General features: G+C 41.1%; 1 protein-coding gene across 1 annotated transcript; it reads right to left on the bottom strand.

Moving 5' to 3' along the window:
- Window positions 1-1,588: 1,588 nt before the first annotated feature.
- Window positions 1,589-18,456, bottom strand: SUCLG1 (succinate-CoA ligase GDP/ADP-forming subunit alpha). The gene is made up of 9 exons (XM_042808114.1): window positions 18,348-18,456; window positions 10,205-10,308; window positions 9,204-9,320; window positions 8,485-8,697; window positions 8,339-8,396; window positions 5,976-6,059; window positions 5,195-5,346; window positions 4,784-4,972; window positions 1,589-3,782 (listed from the first exon to the last, which is right to left on the bottom strand). Exons 1-9 carry the CDS (start codon window positions 18,397-18,399, stop codon window positions 3,756-3,758), a joined length of 996 nt encoding a protein of 331 aa, XP_042664048.1. The 5' UTR covers window positions 18,400-18,456; the 3' UTR covers window positions 1,589-3,755.
- Between the last annotated feature and the right edge of the window lie 1,426 nt (window positions 18,457-19,882).

Genomic DNA, 19,882 nt, shown 5'->3' with positions numbered 1-19,882 from the left:
CGCCTTCAGAAATCACCAGCAGGCTCCTACCCCTATTATCAGGCTTGCACACAGCCCTTCTTACAAAAACCTTTAATCTAACCCTGACCAGTAACAGGCAGCAGGAAAGGGAGGGCAAAGGTAATGGTAAACTGAGCAAATTATTATGTTAGTGCAGGTTTCAACAAAATTGAGGGATTATTCTTTGGGCATCACAAGTTGGCTACCACTTTGAAGCCATCAGCACAGACGCCAGCCCCTGAGGTTCTTGAAACCACTACAGTGTCTCTCAGGGCTCAGATCCTGGCATTTTCCAGCCCAATTTGCTCTGCCCCTACCCCTCCCTTGGCTGCTACCAGGGGATCCCATCACTAGACCTGCCAGGAACCAGTGCTTGAATGCGATCTGAGGTCAGCCACCGCCCCAGGCAGAAGGACAATGTGGCTTTATAGGTACTTTCAGTCTACCTAATTAGCAGCCTTCTGCCAGAGTGCAGCCTCTAATCCACTTGTCACCGGTGAAGCCCATTAGTGAGCGCACCTCTCCTCACCTTAAAGCTTGAAATCTATCCTTTGATCTGCAAAGAATTAAGTTGCATCCTCGACTTGGCTAAAACCACCGAGATCACCTCAATAAAGCAGCCAAGTGATTTTAATGAGCACTGTGCTAGGGCCCTGTGGTATTTCAATCCACCACAAAAGGAAGCAGGTAAGCAAGAAGATAAAGAAGCACATCCAGAGACAGCTTGAATAACTGTGGTGAACAGCAGAAACTATGACAATAGCTATTGAGAAATCCACCACGAATCATCTTGAATCCCATACAGTTTTAAGAACATCTCGACACTGGAGGATAGAGCCGGCAGCTTCTCCTTCCCTCTCCACCTCCAGGAGACCTTATTTGACTAAACGAATTGGCATCAATGTTTTCATTTCCATTGGTGAGCTTCAATAAAGTGTATCTTAAGAAAGCCCCTTGCTAGAATCTCACATCAGAGCATCACTTTAAGTACAAAGGTACAGAGAATTACCACTGTCTTCCCCCAAAATATTACAGAACAAAACATTCATCCTGGAAAACAGCATAATTACAGAAGAAAACAAAAATCAAGCATGAATATATTCTAAAAAACACAAAAGGCATAGTATTCATTAGGTGCAACGTATCTCTCATCAACCTAAAAAAAAAAAATTAACATCATCAAACTCAAGGAGCACCTACTAGTAAGAGTACTAGGTGTCATTCAAAGACAAATATTGCCCAGTAAGAGGAAAAAAAGCATGAAGTAGATCTACATCCTCTTCTCTCTGTTCAAGAGAATCAGCATGGCAGCAAACTCCCCTGACCAAAATGAACATCTAGAGTTCAGAGTTCAAAATTAACATCTAGAATTTATCCCTCGTAAGTGCAAGTGGTTTATGGACAGACACCATTGCCAAGTATAGCTCGAGGAAAAAAAGGACTATTTCATAAAACTTAATGAGAACTCAAACAATATTAGCCATGTTTCTCTTGCACATAAAAACTACTTTCTAACTTATAAAGTAGTGACAGGTTTAAGGCTCAGCACTAACTTAATTTTTGCCTTTAAAAACAACAAATGAACAGATTCCAAAACAGATTACCCAAAATATTTATTCACAAATACATGTGGTATTAAACAGATGTGAATATGTTTTCCAAGGAGACGCTGTCATTAGCAATGTAAGAGGCTATGATATTTGTCAAGTGCACATTTCTAGGCAATAGAAAACTGCAAGAACTAAGCCTTTGTATCAGACAAGGTCCGTTTTCTCTCCCACGCTTAGGTGACGCTCAGTCCCACACTGGTACAGACTGCTTCCCCAGGCCTGAACAGAACCAGGCAGCTGCTGAGGAGCAGCACCAGATGACTGCTGCAAACATCAGAATCAAGGTCACATTCTTAAACCCATCCTCAAATTTCGAGATATCAGAAAACACTTTTTCAGGGGACAGCAGACATGGAAGTTGATGGCTGTCTTCTAAAATAGCTGGTGCATCTAAGAGCTTCCAAGGAGCAATCCCTAGCAGGAGACTTACACCCCAATTGCCCTGGAAGGTTATCTGTTCTAACACTGGTGGCAATGACGAAATTCAGGCAGCTCAAGAAGCATTATCCATCCCAAAAGATGTGGTGTGGACAAGCCCACCACTACGATGAGTTTCTTTGATTAGCAGGCTCATAAGAACACAGACTGCAATATCCTGACATTCACTGGTAAAGAACTGCAGACTTACACAGACACGTTAGCACTGGTATTTCTCTAGTTAAAGGGCACCGTTCAGTCTTTTTGCTCCAGATTAAATCAGGCACCACCAGAAAACCAAGCAGATCTATTAAGAAAATTCCTCTCTGTTGTCATAGGCTTTATCAAATGATTTACTACTCAGTACTGCTTTCAGCCATCTAATGACAGAATGTCAGGCCCATTTTAGTAAATCATACCAAGGTGAATAATACAACATCTGGTCTCTGTGTCCTAAGGCCTGTATCATCCAACTGATGCCTGACCATATATGAAGAGTATTAAAACACATTCAGTGCAGCTGAGATATGACATGTCCTTATATGCATTTCATCAAGGCTTAGCTCTAGGAACTGTAAGCGTCAGCATCAAGATACCTGCTTGCTGCTTGCATGAGGAAGAGAAATTCCACATGTGTTTGAGTAAGAAAACTAAGAACAGTTTTAAACAAATGACAACACGAGTTTCCAGAACAGCACCTTTATGGAACACATGGTTAGCTTTAGACATTTGCCAGGTTACATAAACTTTCAGTCCTCTATATGAAGAAAGCAATCTTGGTTTTAGTCCATCCTGATAAAACTTGTAACACTCATTTACAGGCACAGCACTTGGGCTATTTCCGAAGTAAAAAAAGGGCTTTCCGTTACAGTGCTCGGAGTGGTTAACAAGAAAGCTACCTTACTACATTCTTTTCCAGAGAATAGTAATTCTCCATTATGTCCCTATGTTATTAGGATTTTAGAACACACAAGCAATGCCATCCTAGTTAACTTAAAGAGGAAATTAAGGTAATACAAGCTAGAGACCAAATCATTTTCAGAGTTGCAGACACTGCTGAATATGCATGGGAAATTAGATTCACTTTTGTGAATAAAAATTCCATCTCTCCACCCAACAAACAGAATTCCTTGTCAGTAAAGGACTACACTGTGCATGGCTCATCAGCCTTGAAAAAAGCCTGGACTTCAGGCATATCCAGCTACGTGGATCAACAAGCAACCCCTTCAGATCCAGCAGCTTTGGTTTAATGGACGGAAACTTTGGCCTATTGTTCAAACATACTTGCCAGCAACGAAAAAGGAAGATTGGATTTTTTTAAAAATAAAGCAAAGTGTGATATGTGCATAAAGTCAGTGCCTTGATCCTTAAAAGCATCTCTATAAGCAACTTTACCTTAAAATGGGCAGTGCTTAAGTTACAAAAGATTCAGACCTTCAAGGCTGATTGTTTTGTTTATGATGTTTGAAGAAATGGCTCTGCTTCAGGGATTCAAAAGATGGATCAGATTTAGTAGTAGATTTATTAATTTGCTGTGATTTACAATGAGGTGGTCACGTCTGAACCAAGGAGACATCAAAACAGGTCTAGCCAGGAGGTTTATGGCTTCCAAATCAAATTCATAGACCAGTGTCAGTCATTTGGGCAACTGAAGATTAGCAGATAAAGATAAACGGAGGCCAGGTGCTGCACTGATGTTTTGGAGACAGTATTTCAAAGTGTCGTCTTCTACAGCAATTTCCTTTTCTCAAACTCCTGCAAATAGAAGACAAACATTACAAGTGGGAAAAAAGAAAAGCACTTCTATTACTGTTTTATTGTAAATTACTTTGCATTTTTCTTAGCGAATCAAATTTTCAGAATTAAAAATTAAATGCAAAATGTGTGCAAGTTAGAGGGAAGGAGGATAAGTGTTCTCTCATCTCACATTAACAAACCAGCTGTGAAAAACCAGTAGTGCTAGACTGCAGCCAGTGCCCTGCACTCAGATTGCAATGCTGTCAAGGAACCATTTGCTCCCAGGCATAGTACAACAGGTTTGCAAAAACTGTAATTCTGCATAACAACTGCAATAGAATCCTTACAGTAAAGGATTCAAGCCAGGGAAGCAACAAAGTAAAGATTTTCATTTTAGTACAGGAAAAAGGACAACAGAAGAAAGGAAGAATCCCACAGCAGCCTGTGAAGATGCTATGCTATACTATACAGTCACACAGGAAAAAAAAAATACCTAGCACGGCCAAATTATGAATCTCCTCTAGCAGTGAAGCAATGCCTTTTTCTGGATATGAATTAAGAGAAATGCAAATAAACCTATTTGCATAAAACCCACACTTTTTTAGCTATATGCATTCAACCATAATTCTGAATCAGTACTTAAAATAGATAGACCTATATTCCAAGGCTTTCCTTCCTCAAATAGCCTACTTTCAAAGAATGTTTTCATATTTTAAATTAATTCAGGTTCTTTGCATCCAGAAAACACAATTCAACAAGTTGCTACACTTGAAAGCAAAATCTAAGTTCTTCTCTATTTTGCTACACTTACTCTTCTATAAAGGCAACATCACATAAAACTATGTGCTCGTATCATCTAAGTAATAACTGCAGCTTCTTCAGTCAGTTGAGTTCTTACATTTAACCAAGTTCAGAGCAAGAGAGTATCCGGGTAAGAGATGTATTTCCAACTCATATTCCCTCAAAAGTAGCTTCCTGCTCTGGATTAGTGTATATATACCAATTTCTGAGCAACGAACCTTATAGATGGTGCTACCTAGCTGAGCAGGAGACATGCTGACAACAACACCAGCGCTCTGAAGGGCTGCAATCTTCTCTTTAGCTCCACCCTTTCCCCCAGCAATGATTGCTCCAGCATGACCCATCCGCCTGCCTGGAGGAGCAGTCAGACCAGCTATGAATGACACCACTGGTTTGGCATTTGGACCCTGTGAAGAAAGAAAAGATACTGTGTTATGTGGAGGAGGGTGAGATGAAAAGCAATTTCAGACAACAGATTTTTTTTTTTAAAGTATGGCTTTGTTTTTTTTTGTAAATAAAGACTAGAGATTGAACTGAGTTTCCTTCGACATGGCAAAAGACGACAGATAACTGGCAAAAGAAGTTGGCTAGCTACCAAGGTGTCTGGAAGCAAGCTGTTTAAGACTTACAGTATTATTTTCTTTCAAAAATGCTGCTGCATCTTCTTCAGCGTTTCCTCCAATTTCCCCAATCAATATGATCCCCTCAGTATGAGGATCCTTCAGGAAGACATCAAGGCAGTCAATAAAATTAGTTCCATTGAACGGATCACCTCCAATCCCTGAAAAAAATTAAAACCAGAAAAAAAAAGACTAACTCAAGATAATGATATTGCACTTTCGATATAAGTTTAAAAGTAAATTGCAGCATGAAGAGTATTCCCAATGGCTCATAAGAGGGGCAGATCTGAAGGCTCTTCCCAAATCACTGTGCCAAATTCCTACTCCAGACCCCTCTCCCCACAATTTAGATATCTGAATAATCACCTTTCAAACCATGAGCAGAATATTATGCCTTATACAAAGGCTCTGTATAAGACACAGCAGTACCAAGACCCCAGCTCTAGAATTTTGCTGTAAGAAAACTGAATTTACTTAACATATGCAACTAAATGCCTAAGAATGCCCTATCACTTTATATTAAACTTACTGGGAAAAAAATGCTTCCAAACTGACATCATATTTGCTGGCAGTTCTCTGTTCAAAGCTGGTTTTTAGGCTTTTATTAATCTGATGTGGAAATGATAATAGAGAAGGGTTATACTCCTCACAGCACACAGGGATCTCATTTCCCAACATAATTGCCATTCAGCCATTTCTATGCTTGCAAGAAGAAATTACTTTGGATTTCCTCTTGTAAAGAAAAAGCAGATTAATATAGGTGCAATAGGCTGTTTCTGAGGAAACCTACCAACACAGAAAGACTGCCCCAATCCAACTTGCGTTGTCTGATGAACAGCTTCATATGTCAGGGTTCCAGATCTTGACACAATACCTTTAGGAAAGAAAAGGAGATAAACTTAACACTAACATAGCTAAGCACATGATTAGAAACAACTGTTCTCATATTCATAAAAATCACCTTCATAAACTGAACAAGAGATGCCAGGTTTTCCAGCTATCCTTGTCAAAACATGAAAATTCCATACAAGATGCTATCTGTACTATTTCTTGGTTGGCATTTTTTGACACTTTGTCAACAGCCTAAACCTGCTCAGAAAGTCAGTAATATTGGCTGAGACAGCACTCCTCACACTACAGCTTCACCAGGAAAAAAAACTGAAAACAAAATAGAATAATATATTTCTTGTCTTGTATGTGAGTAGCTGATGCACTGAACTTGAAACAGAATTGCAGCTCAACAGTTAAAAAGTTCCATATTAATCACATTTCCAGTATGGCCAGGCACTCAATATCCTCTAGAACAGAAATAAGCTGCACAAACGCAAGTTATCACTATTAAGGTATTTGTTTCTGCAGCTCACTGATCTACAATACACATTCAGCATTTACATTGTAATATTACAAGAGACCACAACCCTACTTTTAAATTCAGGGTTGAAGGTAATACAGAGCCTAGATCAGGGACAAAATAATTGCATACTTTTTTTGTTCATTTTTCCAAGTCAAGACTTCTGTTAATACTACAAGAGGTAAGATTTCAAGGAAAAACAGACATCAACTTCCATCTACTTCAAACCGTCTAACAAGGAATATAATAAGTATATTGCATGAACAGAGGCAAAAATATACCACTAGACTAACTTCAGTTTTATCAACTTTTTATACTTTCGGACAGCACAGATGTCTACTAGCAAAAGTTTTTGTCTTGCTACATTTGCAAAGGGCTTCCTGTTTACTGTTATGAACAAATTGCCTCACAGAAGCTACTGATAGAGGTCCAAAGACTGTGGCTATTTTTACTGCTTGCATCCCAAGATTATCAAATGATTCTTGGACGCCTCACAGTAATAGAAAGCTGGGGAGCATATCACCAAAGGTCATAGTATCAAAGCTGAGAGGATGACATAGTTATATTTTTATTCCCTGATCCTTGGATCATCATTGAAAATATTTCCAGCAATGGTGGGGCAATAGAATTCAGGATTTAAAACATTCTTTTGCACATGATGTGCATTCAGGTTCTACAAGACATTTCTTGTAGATATTTAGAAAATCTTAACAGAACTTCAATTCAGAAGGGAGGTCAGGGCAACATCAGGTGATGCTACCTTTCACAAGTCATAGACACCATCAAGACATTGCTTTACAAAGGGCATAATTACAGTCACCTGATATTTCAGTTTCAGATTTATAAGTACTTCTGAAAGCTGGAAGTGACACACAAGTGTTAACACATCCTCCAGCATTCACCAGGTACAGCTTATTCTCAACTCAGAAGTGGTTAAGTAGCAGAGATAGTTTCTTGCGTGAGAAAAACTGCACTGAGTCCAAATAGTTCAAGAGCGCCGAATGATTATTCCCACACTAAACACCTGTCATCAAAAAAAGAAGGTAATCTTGCAAAAGGTACTGTGCCCAAGTTAAACCGGTTACCCCACTGACAATAACAGCAGCATATGCTGTCTACAAGGTTTCTGAAGCTCTTTTTAAGTACAAATGAATACTTTGGAAGAATTTTCTTTATAGCTTCTGAACAGCGTTATTTTAAAAATAATCAGGTTGTTATTTCTATAGTTTAGAAGGAACCAGCAGAAGTCAGGACAAGAGATGCAAGCAACAGGGTTAACTAACACGTGATTGTGAACAAGTCACTGCCTTTCTGACTTCAACTCCACTGTTTGAGAAGTGGGTATATTTGTCATTTCCACTCGCCATGGTATAGTTGTCTACATTACTGTTATAAATGTGTCTGTAATCTCTTTACTACACTCACTATAGGTGTAGGATCCTAGTCCTCAGAAGCCAAGCTGTTGGAAGGAATAGTGCTGGAGAGCTTAGTGCTCTCAAATCCCAAGATAAATGGAGGTATCCTCAAAGGAAAGTGTTAAGGAAACTAAGTCAATCACATTACCTAAGGAAACATCCAATTGCTTTGCCTCTACCATCAGTACGTGGTGCCTGCTATGGCAGACTGACTGATTTTGGCCTTCAGGATTGATAATGGCAAAGTTCACTTGCAAACTAAAGGACAGACAATCTGTGTCAACAGTGTCAACTGTCTTCAGGACAGGATGTGACTAGCTTCATGAGTAAGAGCACTGGAGCACCAAACTTCAGTTTTAGATGATGCATAAATATTCAAAAACTCACCAATTCTTCCCTTCTTGTGAATGTGACCAGGCATGATACCAATTTTACATTCTCCAGGCTAAGGAAAGAGTGGAACAAGTCAGATGGAACATTCAAACCATCACCAGGAATGGTTCAGCCTTGGAGCAAATCCAGAAGTCACTTACATTGATGACTCCAGGGCAGTTTGGGCCCACTAGTCGAGTCTTATCCTGCCGAAGCAGTCTGTGTTTAACCCGAACCATGTCCTGCTGGGGAATACCTTCAGTAATGCATACAATTAAGGGCATTTCTGCATCGATTGCTTCATTGATTGCAGCAGCAGCAAACGGAGGAGGTACATATATAACAGTAGCAGAAGCACCAGTTTGTTCTTTGGCCTACAATGGACATAGAGAAGATACTGAGTATACAGTGGGAGCAAAGAGAACATTCGACAACTAGTCATTTAAAATATGTCCCTTTGCAAGCACAAATGGATATGTATTCATCTGCTATAATCAAAGCAAGTGTTAAATTCACTGAAGATGGTACACATACAGTGCAACCAGGGAACTGAGAACTAACCACTGTCTGGAAAGGATCTGCCCTATGAACACCATCATAAATACCCTTAGATAACAGTTTGCTAAAAATTCATCATACACACCAGAATCAATTGGAAACTAGTTGCATGCATAAAGTGTATCCAGACTCTGAACTTCACAGTGGAAGCCAAACTCATGCTCGACCACAATGAATGCTCCCTCTTTTACAAGGCTTCTATTTCACTCCTTGCACAGTGACATCCATGGCTCAAATCTTTGTCTCTTCAGTGTGAGCAATGAAATAAGGAGCCCTTCAGCAGCATTAAATTGTCTGCCCTCCAGTCACTGCTGCAAATTACCTCCTTCACAGAATTAAACACAGGCAGACCCAGATGAGTTTTTCCCCCTTTCCCTGGAGAAATTCCTCCAACTAGATTGGTGCCATAGTCCAGCGCCTGCTGGCTGTGAAAGGTGCCCTGTGAGAGAGAAAATAAGTAAAGGTAAAAGGCATGTAATAGCAAATAAAGTGAACCAAAAAAAAAAAAACTGACATTACCTATAATTCTGAAGGCAATTTATGGCACTTAAATTTACAAGAAGGGAAGTTTTCATTACATATACACAATCAGCTATTTCAAAGAGAGCATCAACATGTTTTAAATGCATTCAGAATATGCTATGCTTTTTCTTTTAAATCAGAGCACTACGGGTGCACACTAAAGGATATTTTTGGTGTGTGTTGCTAATACACCTGCAGATATAGCAGCCACATTTTATTTTCCACATCAAGTCTGGCAGTTGACAAACACTATAATGAAATAGAAGAAATTAGCATTTTCATCCGTGACTAGCTGATAGTTTTAGCAAAAGCAGTCTTCTCCCCTTGCAAATGTGAGTATGATAAGATTATTAAATATCCTGAAATAAAACAGAAATTTAATTCATAAGTATTGACATTCAAAGGCATTTCTGAAGGAGGCACTTCTAAAATGGTACAGTTTTTGTAGTTTTTTGCAAATCTCCCCTTACAAAGAAACCCTTTCAGTTGTATACAATAAAAAGGCTTAAGACCAAAACCAACAACAAAAAACAAAATTAGTAGAGATGACTCAAAACCAAGTTTTAAGCTTGGGCACAAGTGAAAAAAAAAAAATCTAGTCTATCAAATTTAAGAAAAAAAAAGTTTATTTGGACCAAAGAAAGGAAACTACAGTGCTGAAGGGACCTTCCTGATGATAAGGTTCAGCTTCCTATCAACACAGGCAAAGCCAGTATATAATCCCTTTCATGTTGTTGTGGGGTTTGGCCAACTACCTTTCTCAACTGAAAGGGTGATAGAAGAAATAGTTCACGTACATACCTGTTTGCCTGTAAAACCCTGACAGATAACCTTTGTATTTTTGTTAATATACAGATTTTTCCTTGATGCCGAGTAGGAGCAGTGTCGTACTCCATTCTGTTGCACTAGAGGAAAAAACAAAGAAAAAAGACAAACCATTAATCCACTGCTTTGTTAGACTCTAGGTCAAAAAACATGCTATCAAGTAAGTGCATATATATTCATGCGTATAGCAAAAGATTAATTGATCCAGTAGGTCATGTTTTCAAAAGCAGGTCTGAAAGCTGTATTCAGTACTTGTGATTCTAATATATTACACACCTGTAGTTCGCTCTGTGATTGAGATTACTCAATTTGATGGGAATCAGGCAAGGTATATCTCATTTAGTACTTAATATCAGAATTCCTCACAACAAACAACAGATAGAAACATCTTAACCACTCTTCTCATTTGCAAATGAACACGTCTCTGTCCTCTAAGGAATTCTGCAACATGACAAAGCAGAACTAAAATCGCAGTGTCCCAGAGGCTGTTACAACACAGGTACTATGTTATACCTCCTGTGAACATAGCACAGTCCATACTAGACAGTGAGAGATACTGAGGAGGTCGCAGGTCCCTCAGCCCAGGTGAAACCTAATGCCAAGCAAGACACCTTTTTTCAACAGGAAAGTGGAGCCTAGGCATCACTGCTTGAAACGCACCTGGGCACCTGAGGAAATACAGCTCTCCAGATACTCCACTAGAATGATTTTCAGTTTAGTTCTCAACTCTGGTATTGAAAAAAACAAAACAGTACAACACAACTACAGAAAAACAGCACAGTGCATGCTGGTATCAAAAAGACAAGGAGAATGACTGCACCTTTGCTGAAAGGAAAGATATGTTGACATCAAGTGATTAAAAAAGAAGTGTACAGAATGTTACCATGCAAGAAAGCTTGAAATGAGAAGGAAAAAGAGGTCTGGTATAAAAAGGATGCACATGTTGCCTATATTCACTGATACGCTTTTTCAAATACTAGTTTTGAGGGGATGAGAAGTCATTTACTCCCTGCAAGTGTTTTACATAAAGATCATATTTTGTGCTTAGAGTGAACAAGGGATGGTGAAATCCTAATACAGAAACTCACACCAGCATGTTACTATATACCTCTGTAGCTCCTTTAAAACTTCACTAAGATTTGAGGAAGTAAAAAGTGAAGTTGAAATAAAAATAAGCGATTCTCAATCGTGGTCCCTGGATTGTTCCACATACTTACTCAGGCATGCCTGAACAAGAGAGGGATTTTTTTCTTTTTCTATTTTTAGGAAGGAAGTAAAAGCTATTAAGTGGAAAAAGAAAAAAGGTATTCTTCAATATAAAATGCTAATGCACAGAATTTATTAAAATGCACTATTAACATCTTGTAAAGACGCAATTTCTATGGAGTAGTAAAAAAGTACAGAAAATTTAAGATCCATGTATATACACATTTCTATCAGAGCTACATAAGACTCTTCCACAGGTACTTTTGTCAACTAAATTTTAGTGATAACGCTGTGTTTACTCTTTACCACCATTTAAGAAAAGTGAGAAGAAAAATAAAACCATGCCAGAAGAAGCCTACAGACATCAGTGCCATTGCTAAATCCAAAGACCTTATTCTGTTCTTAAAAAGCACTAACAGAAACACAGGACTAACCACATCCTGCCATTCCCTAAGGAGCTGTGGCAGTACCTCATCTTCAGACCAACATAACGTAAAATTCAGCTAGATTTTAAAGAGAAATGTAGACACTAGCATGAAGTAAACTTGTAAGAAAAGTGGTAAAAGTGCATGTCAGCTTACTGACCTGCAGAGTTTCAACTTAAATCACATCTTTATCCACAAATACTGTTACAAAACTTGTTACACCAAGAAGAAATACAAAGCAGTAATGGAGAAAGTATGTCTGAAGCTAAGACTTAATGAATAGGGTTAGGAGGCTGTCTGTGGAAAGGCAGAGAAAAGTGTTGCTCTTCAGTGCCACAGCTACAGAAGACAGCACAGTATCATCTTCGTACCTGGCCAATGGCTTTGCCTTCCTCTGCAAGGCTGCAACGCCCTGCAGGCTGCACCCGAGCTGCAACACCAAGTCACTCCAATGCACAAGTGGCAAACAGCAGCCTGCCTCCAACAAAGGAGAGACAGAATAAGCACAGAAACAGCTGGCTCGCTGGTTAGGAGAGGAGGGCATCAGTCTACCTGATCCCAGTCATTCAGGGCTCGAGATGTGACTGGGTGAATCCCAACTCTGAGAAAAGCAGAAGCTGATCCTCTTTGTGAAGAAGCTGTTAATCATGACCTACCACCAGCGATGCCTTGCGGAGAATGGTCTGGGCTTCCAGACATATGGCAGTGCATGTTCTGAAAGCCCTCTGATGGGCCTGCAAGGGTAAAGAACGAACAGGCAACACTAAACTAATTCAAATTGAAGTTTTACATTTATTGCCTGTGCTATAATACTGACAAATTCAGCTGCAAAATGAGAGGGCTGCTTGCTAGGCACACAGCATGCACTCAGTATTCTCAGTGTTTTGAAAAAAAAAAATGACAAATACTCACTCCTTTCTCTATACTATAAAAGTAATTCTACAGTCCCAGTACAGCTATCCGTTCCGCATTTATTTTCAGGTATTTATAACCTTGCAAAAAAATGGTTTTGAAAGCTTAAGTTTTTCAGTTCTCAGTTTAGAGAAGACTATACAGATACACAAAGATAAGAAGCTTTTGAGCACTTTCCAAGCTATTAAAGTACGAATAATTTTTTTTTTAGTGACCAATAACTAAAGTCTAAGCTTTGTATGGATTTACTCTTGAAAACTGTATGTGCTTCCTCCATCACTGAAGAGCCCTGGCTCAGAGAAAATACATCTGGTTCAAAAAAGCCTGGCTATAGGCTTGAGCCATTTGCTGTCTTCAGAGAGAGGCAGCTTAGTATAGACAGATCTGGGGAGTAATACATTTTTGATGAAATTAAAAAATGAAAAGAATCACCTTGCACTTTCTGGGCTGGATGAGTCTGAGTTTTGGGGGGCTTTTAAACTGACATAATACAGCTCTATTTCTGTTCATGGCCCTACCTGAAGCAGAAAAGTTTGCCCCAGTTATCTGCACAGCAGGAGCAGGGGCATCGGTCAAGATGTGGTTCTGCTACTCATGGCACAAACAGCAAGTCCCGGGTGCAAACAGCTGGCAATTTAAATAGTTAAGACAGATATAAGATGAGAAGGAAACAGGTGTAAAATAGAAATGGCATGCGTAAGTTCACAGCAGATAAGAGTCAGAAATAGCATCTAAGTCTCAATTTCCACCCAGGACCCTCATTCACTCGCTCACACTGCTTCACAGCTTCCAACACCCGTTCAAGGCAATTGCTTTTACTCAGGGTGCCTGAGCGTAAATGCACGTTGCTTCAAGAAGACAGGAAGAAAAAAAAATAAATTTGCTCTTCCGCCATGAACCAGTAAAAGTCAAACTCAATGGTGATGCACACATCTAAATTACAGGCCATGTTACAAAGGCACAGGCTCCAGACAAAGTCCTAGAGCATAAAGACAAGCCTTATCAAATCCCAATCTTACCAGAAGCACAGTGGAAATGTTGTATTTTGTCAAATCAGAGTTCTAACATAACACTGTGTCCAACAAAGGCCTTTAATAGACCTTTAGAAGAGTATTAAAAATACAATAAGGAACTAGATAAACTTTCCCAGGCAATCCTTTCATTTCTGCCCCATCCTTATTCTGTTTTGCATAGTCTGTGGTTTAAAAAAGTTATACAAGTAAGATGCATTTATTTTTGGCTCTCCAGTACTTTAGCTTCTACATAGCTAAAAAGAGACTTACTGTGGCAAGAACCTACTTTAGTCCATTGTACAGGACAACCAAGTAGTTATGAAAAGTGCTCAAATACCAAAACCCTCCTGTCCGAGGACAGATTTGAAAAGCAAGATCTAAATCTGGCAAAGGGGTATAAGCCTGTATATAAAACATCAGTTGTTTCACAGTAAAGAAACCTTATTAGAAACTACAGGACAGTTACTTCCAACACACATCCCCACACACTGCTCATAGTTACTCCCACATTTCCAGGGAACAAGGCCCCAGGCGAGCCCAGAACTCGCTGCAGTTCAAGTAACAGGAAAACCCAGCTACATTCACTTCTTATAAGAAAATTCACAGTCTGTAGTCTCCATCAGGGCTTTAAACTTACTTATGTATTACAATTAACAACCCCTTCTAGAAAAATACCCTATTATTTATCATGAAGTCCAAATGTAAATTTACATGTTAAAAAGAAGACTGACCTATTTGCAAGGTATTTAAAGCACACATCGAATGTAAATATGGTCTACACGGAGCTTTCAGACACTCCTTGAGCAGCAACACCTCTCCCAAGCACACATCTAATTTAAAACAATAGAACCCAAATGACATTTGCCCAGTTTGTGTTGTGTGAGCCAGCTGACAACACAAATACCAACAGCTAAGTCTCTTCCTCACTCAAATTATACAAAGCTGAAAGCTTGGTATTTTCAGGACTCCTTGCAATATTTCCTACAACTACAGACAGGAATCTAGTCAGTGTCTCTCTCTGACCCAGAGTTATCTTACCCTATACCCTCCTACCCACACTTATCGCAGACAAAAAAGTTTGCAAGTTGAGGTAGCATCTGACAGTGCTCATAAAATGAGCATAATAAAAAAGGTGAAACAGCAGATTCCTTTCTAGAAGGACCTGAGCAGATACCTACGTTACCAGAAGACTAAAAAGTAGTAAGTGAAATTCTTCATCAACTACTCCTTGAAATAGCCAAAGAACTTGGAGATGAAGGAAGATATTCCCTTTTGACTTTCTATTACCTATGTAAGGAAAGAAGAAAGCCTTAGAAATCATACGGGCTCCAATACAAATGGGGGAGATATAGGCTAGTAGCGGGGAAACTCAGGGAAGGACACTACTTAAAATGCTAAGAGGCTATTTTTCCACACACACATCCCACCCACACCCCTGATTTTCCATCAGTTACAGACCTTCAGCTTGTTCCTGAGAAACCCTTTCAGTATTTTGTACATGTTTAATTTACATTTTTATGACCATCTCCTTTCTCCTTCCTCTGCCTACAAATGCATGGCCTGAAGAGGACAGAACAGAAACAGTTCTGGACAGCTTCTTACATTACAGGAGTACAGACATTAAAAAAAAGTTTGGCAAAGACCAAAGTGCTGCAGTAAATTTCAGAGTTTACTGACTAGAAGCTTGATATTAACAAGTACATTCCACCCACAATTTCCCACCCTGGTTCTTTATTAGGTTTTAGTCTTCACTATCAGGCCATATATGTATACTCACACACAATAACATTTGGATAATTCTCTTCTCTCCCCAAACCCACCTACAGAAATCACCCTTAGAGAGATCAGTTACATTAGTAAAAGATGATCCTTACTGACAAAGAAGCCTTCATGCTATTGATGGATTTCTCAAAATATCTTACTCCTTTGTTTAAGAAGATTATGTGCTCAGAGAATTTCTAGGTATCGCTCCCCAAGCCTCTCTTTTCTCACCCTTGTCAAATTTCCGCTAATTATGGAAACCCCGATCTATGAATGTTGCATAGGAGTTGAGGAATTAAGTAAATTAATCAGGCTGTAAAGGACAGATGGGATGACTATGCTACACCTATCACATTAAAACAAAACTAGGACTAATGGGAAATGACATTCAGAAAAATTTCAGTCCTTTTAACATACCTCTCTTTCCTAATCAAAAATCCCCGCTCATTGCAATGGACATTAATGGCTACAGGGGCCACAGGAGATATGATGGCATTTGAAAGAAAAGCTTTCTCCCAGATTTATGAAGCTGAAACAAAGTAAAGCATCTCAGTGAAACTGCAGGCCCTTGAGGAAAGAAGCATGTTCTTCTCAGCACAAAACGTTTCTTGTAAGTGAACAAACTTGGTTTTCCCCATGTATACTCCTCTAAGAACATGTGCAGCTGAAGAGTTGTGAGCTTTCCTCCCTCCACACTGTTGATATAACAACCACCAACGAATTCTTCAGTGTGGATTGCTATTTCTGCAGCAATTCTTTGCCAGGGTTATTCACATAATTTACTGTAATCTTTTCATCTAAGAGCTCTCTGAAGCCTTCTAACACGCCTTGAACATAAAATCCCTAATTCTGACTCTCCAATTACAGCTAAGGTGCCTACAATGACTCTCTTCAAAGCATGGTATAGACCAGCACAGGTCTTTATTGACTCTGTCCATATATAAACAGTGCTTTGAGCTGAACTTTGAGCAAGCACTTAAACATTCATTGACATATTTCGTACTGTTTTCACAGCTTCCTAAACTGAACCTTATGGATACACACCCTCCATGTTTGCTTCAGCAATTCATCAACAAAAGCAGATATTGCATCTCTTTTGCAACACAACACACTAGGAACTCAAGATTTTAAATCACCAAGAGAAGTAGATGTTAATTGCTACTGAAAATGTACGTACAAAGTCCAAAGTTAAGGTTTCAGCAGTCTTTTAATATTTTGTGGAGTATCGAACCAAACAAAGAAAGGTTTCCAATGAAGGACTACTTCATATTGCAGGATTTAAAGAATAAAAGACTTTATGAACTGTTACAAACAGAACACTTCTTGAACCACTTAGACCACTTCTTCCCCTTTACTTCCAAAATAATTTTAAGCACTCTCCCCTGAACTTCTTACTACTATTTGTAAGGGGAACAACATGGGGTTTTAACACATAAAACTGCACCCAAGAGCAGCTTTGCTGGAGGTATAAATTAAGCAAAATTGGAGATGCTACGTTCCCATCTGTTCGCCTCCCTCAGAACCAATTCTCATCGGACTCAGGGGAGCCAATTCAAAGAACCGAACTGGCAGAAATTAACAGTACAGTAGGAAAATACAGTTTTCTGCTCCTGCTCACAGAGAAGAAGTAGGAAAGGATACCTGAGGGGATGGTAGATGTGCCACAGGAACAACTCAGACCAGCTTAAAATGTTGTGGGATCACGTTACTAGACCCTGACCTGCAAGTTACTGCCACACTGAGACGAAAACACTTTGTATGCTATGAAATGAGGTAGGTTTAAGCTTGTCCATTCATTCTCAGCTGCAAGAACCAAGATTAATGCAGCAATTCCTCTCTTTATATTCCAATAAACTGCTCTTCTGTCTAGACATACTCATACTGATTTTAGTAGAGGATGCAGTATTAAATGCACACACACAAAAAAAAAAGCACACTGGAAAAAAAAAAAAGCATTTTATTTTTGATTGTGAACTTCAGACCACAACATATAAAAACCTTTCAGCTGAAGTATTACTCTCACACTGTTCACCTTCTCTACAATTAAAGGCCAATAATCTTATTCTTGACAGCAAAAACAACTTTATCAACTTGTATTGAAACCACAGGATAATTTAAGGACCTCAACAGGTCTCTAGTCCAAACCACCACTCGAAGAGACTAGATCCAACTCTCTCAGTTTCCTCTGGGCCTTGTCGGGATTTCAGTATTTCCAGGGATATAATGGAGGGAACAACTGTTCCATGTCCCCATACCTGCGGCTCACCACCCTCAACACTACAACTTTTCCTCACTTTTAAAGATAGTTTTCCTTGCAGCCATGCCTGTCCCGTGTCCTACACTGCCGTGCACCTCCTAGAAGAGCCTGCCTCCCCCTTCCCTCCACCTAACACTCTGGAAAAGGGGCTGCCGGCAACGCAGTCCAACCACCCTCAGCATCCCGCCTTCAGCCTCCCGCACCCAGGCTGAGGAGACCCGGCGGACCGAGGCGCGGGAGAGGGGTTTGCTCGCCGCAACCGCCGGGCGGTACCTCCGGGGACAGGCGGGACGCGCCCCCCCTTCCCTGGGTGACCTTGCCCCGCCGCAGGCTCGGTCCCTTCCCCTTCCGCGGCGGGCGGAGGCGGCCGGGACCCGGGCCCCCCCCCGCCGCCCCACGCCGTCTCAGGCTCCGCGGCACTAGGCCGCAGAGCCTGAGGCGGCGGGGGAGGGGGGAAGCAGGCCGCGGCGGAGAGCGGCTGCCAGACAGCGGGAAGGGCCCTGCAGCGCCCGGCGAGGGGAGGGCGCCAGCGGGTCGGTACTCACGGCGGAGGAAGCGGCCCAGGAGGCGAGCGGCGGCGCGGCCGCAGCGTGACATCGTCCCCTTCAGGCAATGACACCCGGCCCGGCGCCTGAGCACTGCGCACCGCGGAACGGCGCCGATTGGCTCAGCCCTACAGGGCCCCACCCTTCCCGGCGGCGGCGGCAGCCAATCAAAAGGCGAATCTGGAAAAAGGGCCCGCCTCCCCACCCGACCTCCCCGCGCGGGGCGTTGTGGGAGTGGTAGTCCACGGCGGCGTGTGGGATCATGGCGGCGTGTGGGATCATGGCAGCGTGGGGTTTTTGGGGAGGGGGTAGGTGACGGCCCGCCCTGACAGCGCCCAGCCTGTGCTAAATCCCCGGGGGCAACCAGCGCGGGCTGTGGCTGCCCGCTAAAAGCCACCCGTTGTCGGTAAAGGGGAGGAGGGGGAGGAGGTTCCAAACCAGCCAAAGGGGTTTGCAAAGGGGAGAGGAGGGGCTTCACGGCGTGCTGCGGCTGTGGGGGCGTGCAGCTGCCAAAAAACGTCACGTTTTTCAGGGAAAGGTGGTAAATTCGAGTTGAGTAACTAATATATAAACCTACATCCAAGTTAATTGGTCGGTCGAATGAAGTATATTGCCTCTGTTAAACTAAAAGAGGGGGCTAGATTTAGACTAGATGGAAGACATATTTTGCTATGGGGGAGGTGAAACGCTGGAAGAGGTTGCCCAGAGAGGTGGTAGATGCCCCAATCCCTGGAAACCTTCAAGGTCAGGTTGGACGGGGCTCTGAGCAACCTGGTCCGGTTGAAAATGCATCCTGCTCATTGCATGGGGTTGGACTAGCTGACCTTTAAAGGTCTGTTCTAACCCAAACCATGCTATGATTCTGTGATACCTGGCCTCATTTGTTGGTAATCTGCTTGAGGCGGTGCAGAAAGAGCAAAACCCCTGTCCCAGCTGTGCAGAGCGAGCACTAATGAAATGGTGTGAGACACAAGGACGACAGGAGGACAAAGGCGATGGTCCTAGGAAGAGCGACTCCGCTGTAATGGTCAGTCTCATAAGCAGCAGTCCTGAGCACCCACTGCTTTATTGGGGATAAACGGTTTGAGATAAAAATGTTTATAAAAAAAATAAAAGGAACTGACAATCCTCATTCACCATGAACAGTTTACTTACCTGGCTGATCCTGGGGCAGGAAAGGGAGTGTATTTGAATAAATCAAACAACACAGTTCTGAAACAATAATTAGTGTTTTCTTTCCTCCCTACTGAGATTCTTAACAGCAGCATTTTCTTTCTGCTGAGCTCCAGGGGAGATTTGTTCTGGAAGAGAAAATGGTTAATGAACCACAAGAAAGGCTCAGCTCCTGTTTTTTGACAAGGGAGTTTAGGCAAACATTCACAAGAAGAGCATGTGTCAGGGATAGTGATTACAGAAGAGGCACCACCAGAGCAAACAAAGGATATGTCTGTACCTCAGACTTGTAGGAAAGTTAGAAAAATCAGGGAAAGCTGTGAAGTCAGCCCATTTGTTAAAAAATGTGCAATTCTTGCAGC

The sequence above is a fragment of the Tyto alba genome, unplaced genomic scaffold (assembly GCF_018691265.1).
Source record: "Tyto alba isolate M040663 unplaced genomic scaffold, T.alba_DEE_v4.0 Super-Scaffold_6, whole genome shotgun sequence".
Taxonomy (NCBI): Eukaryota; Metazoa; Chordata; class Aves; order Strigiformes; family Tytonidae; genus Tyto; species Tyto alba.
The sequence above is the reverse complement of the archived record's forward strand: the minus strand, read 5'-3'. Positions and strand labels throughout refer to the sequence as shown.

Bases quoted from the DNA above. Each gene is read 5' to 3' on its own strand.
- SUCLG1 (XM_042808114.1), bottom strand. From the start codon at position 18,399: ATGTCACGCTGCGGCCGCGCCGCCGCTCGCCTCCTGGGCCGCTTCCTC. The intron at 9,321-10,204 runs GTATGTACGTGA...TCTCTCTCACAG, and splicing joins AGGGTTTTACAGGCAAACAG to GGCACCTTTCACAGCCAGCA. The intron at 8,698-9,203 runs GTAATTTGCAGC...TGTCCATTGTAG, and splicing joins TGTTTAATTCTGTGAAGGAG to GCCAAAGAACAAACTGGTGC.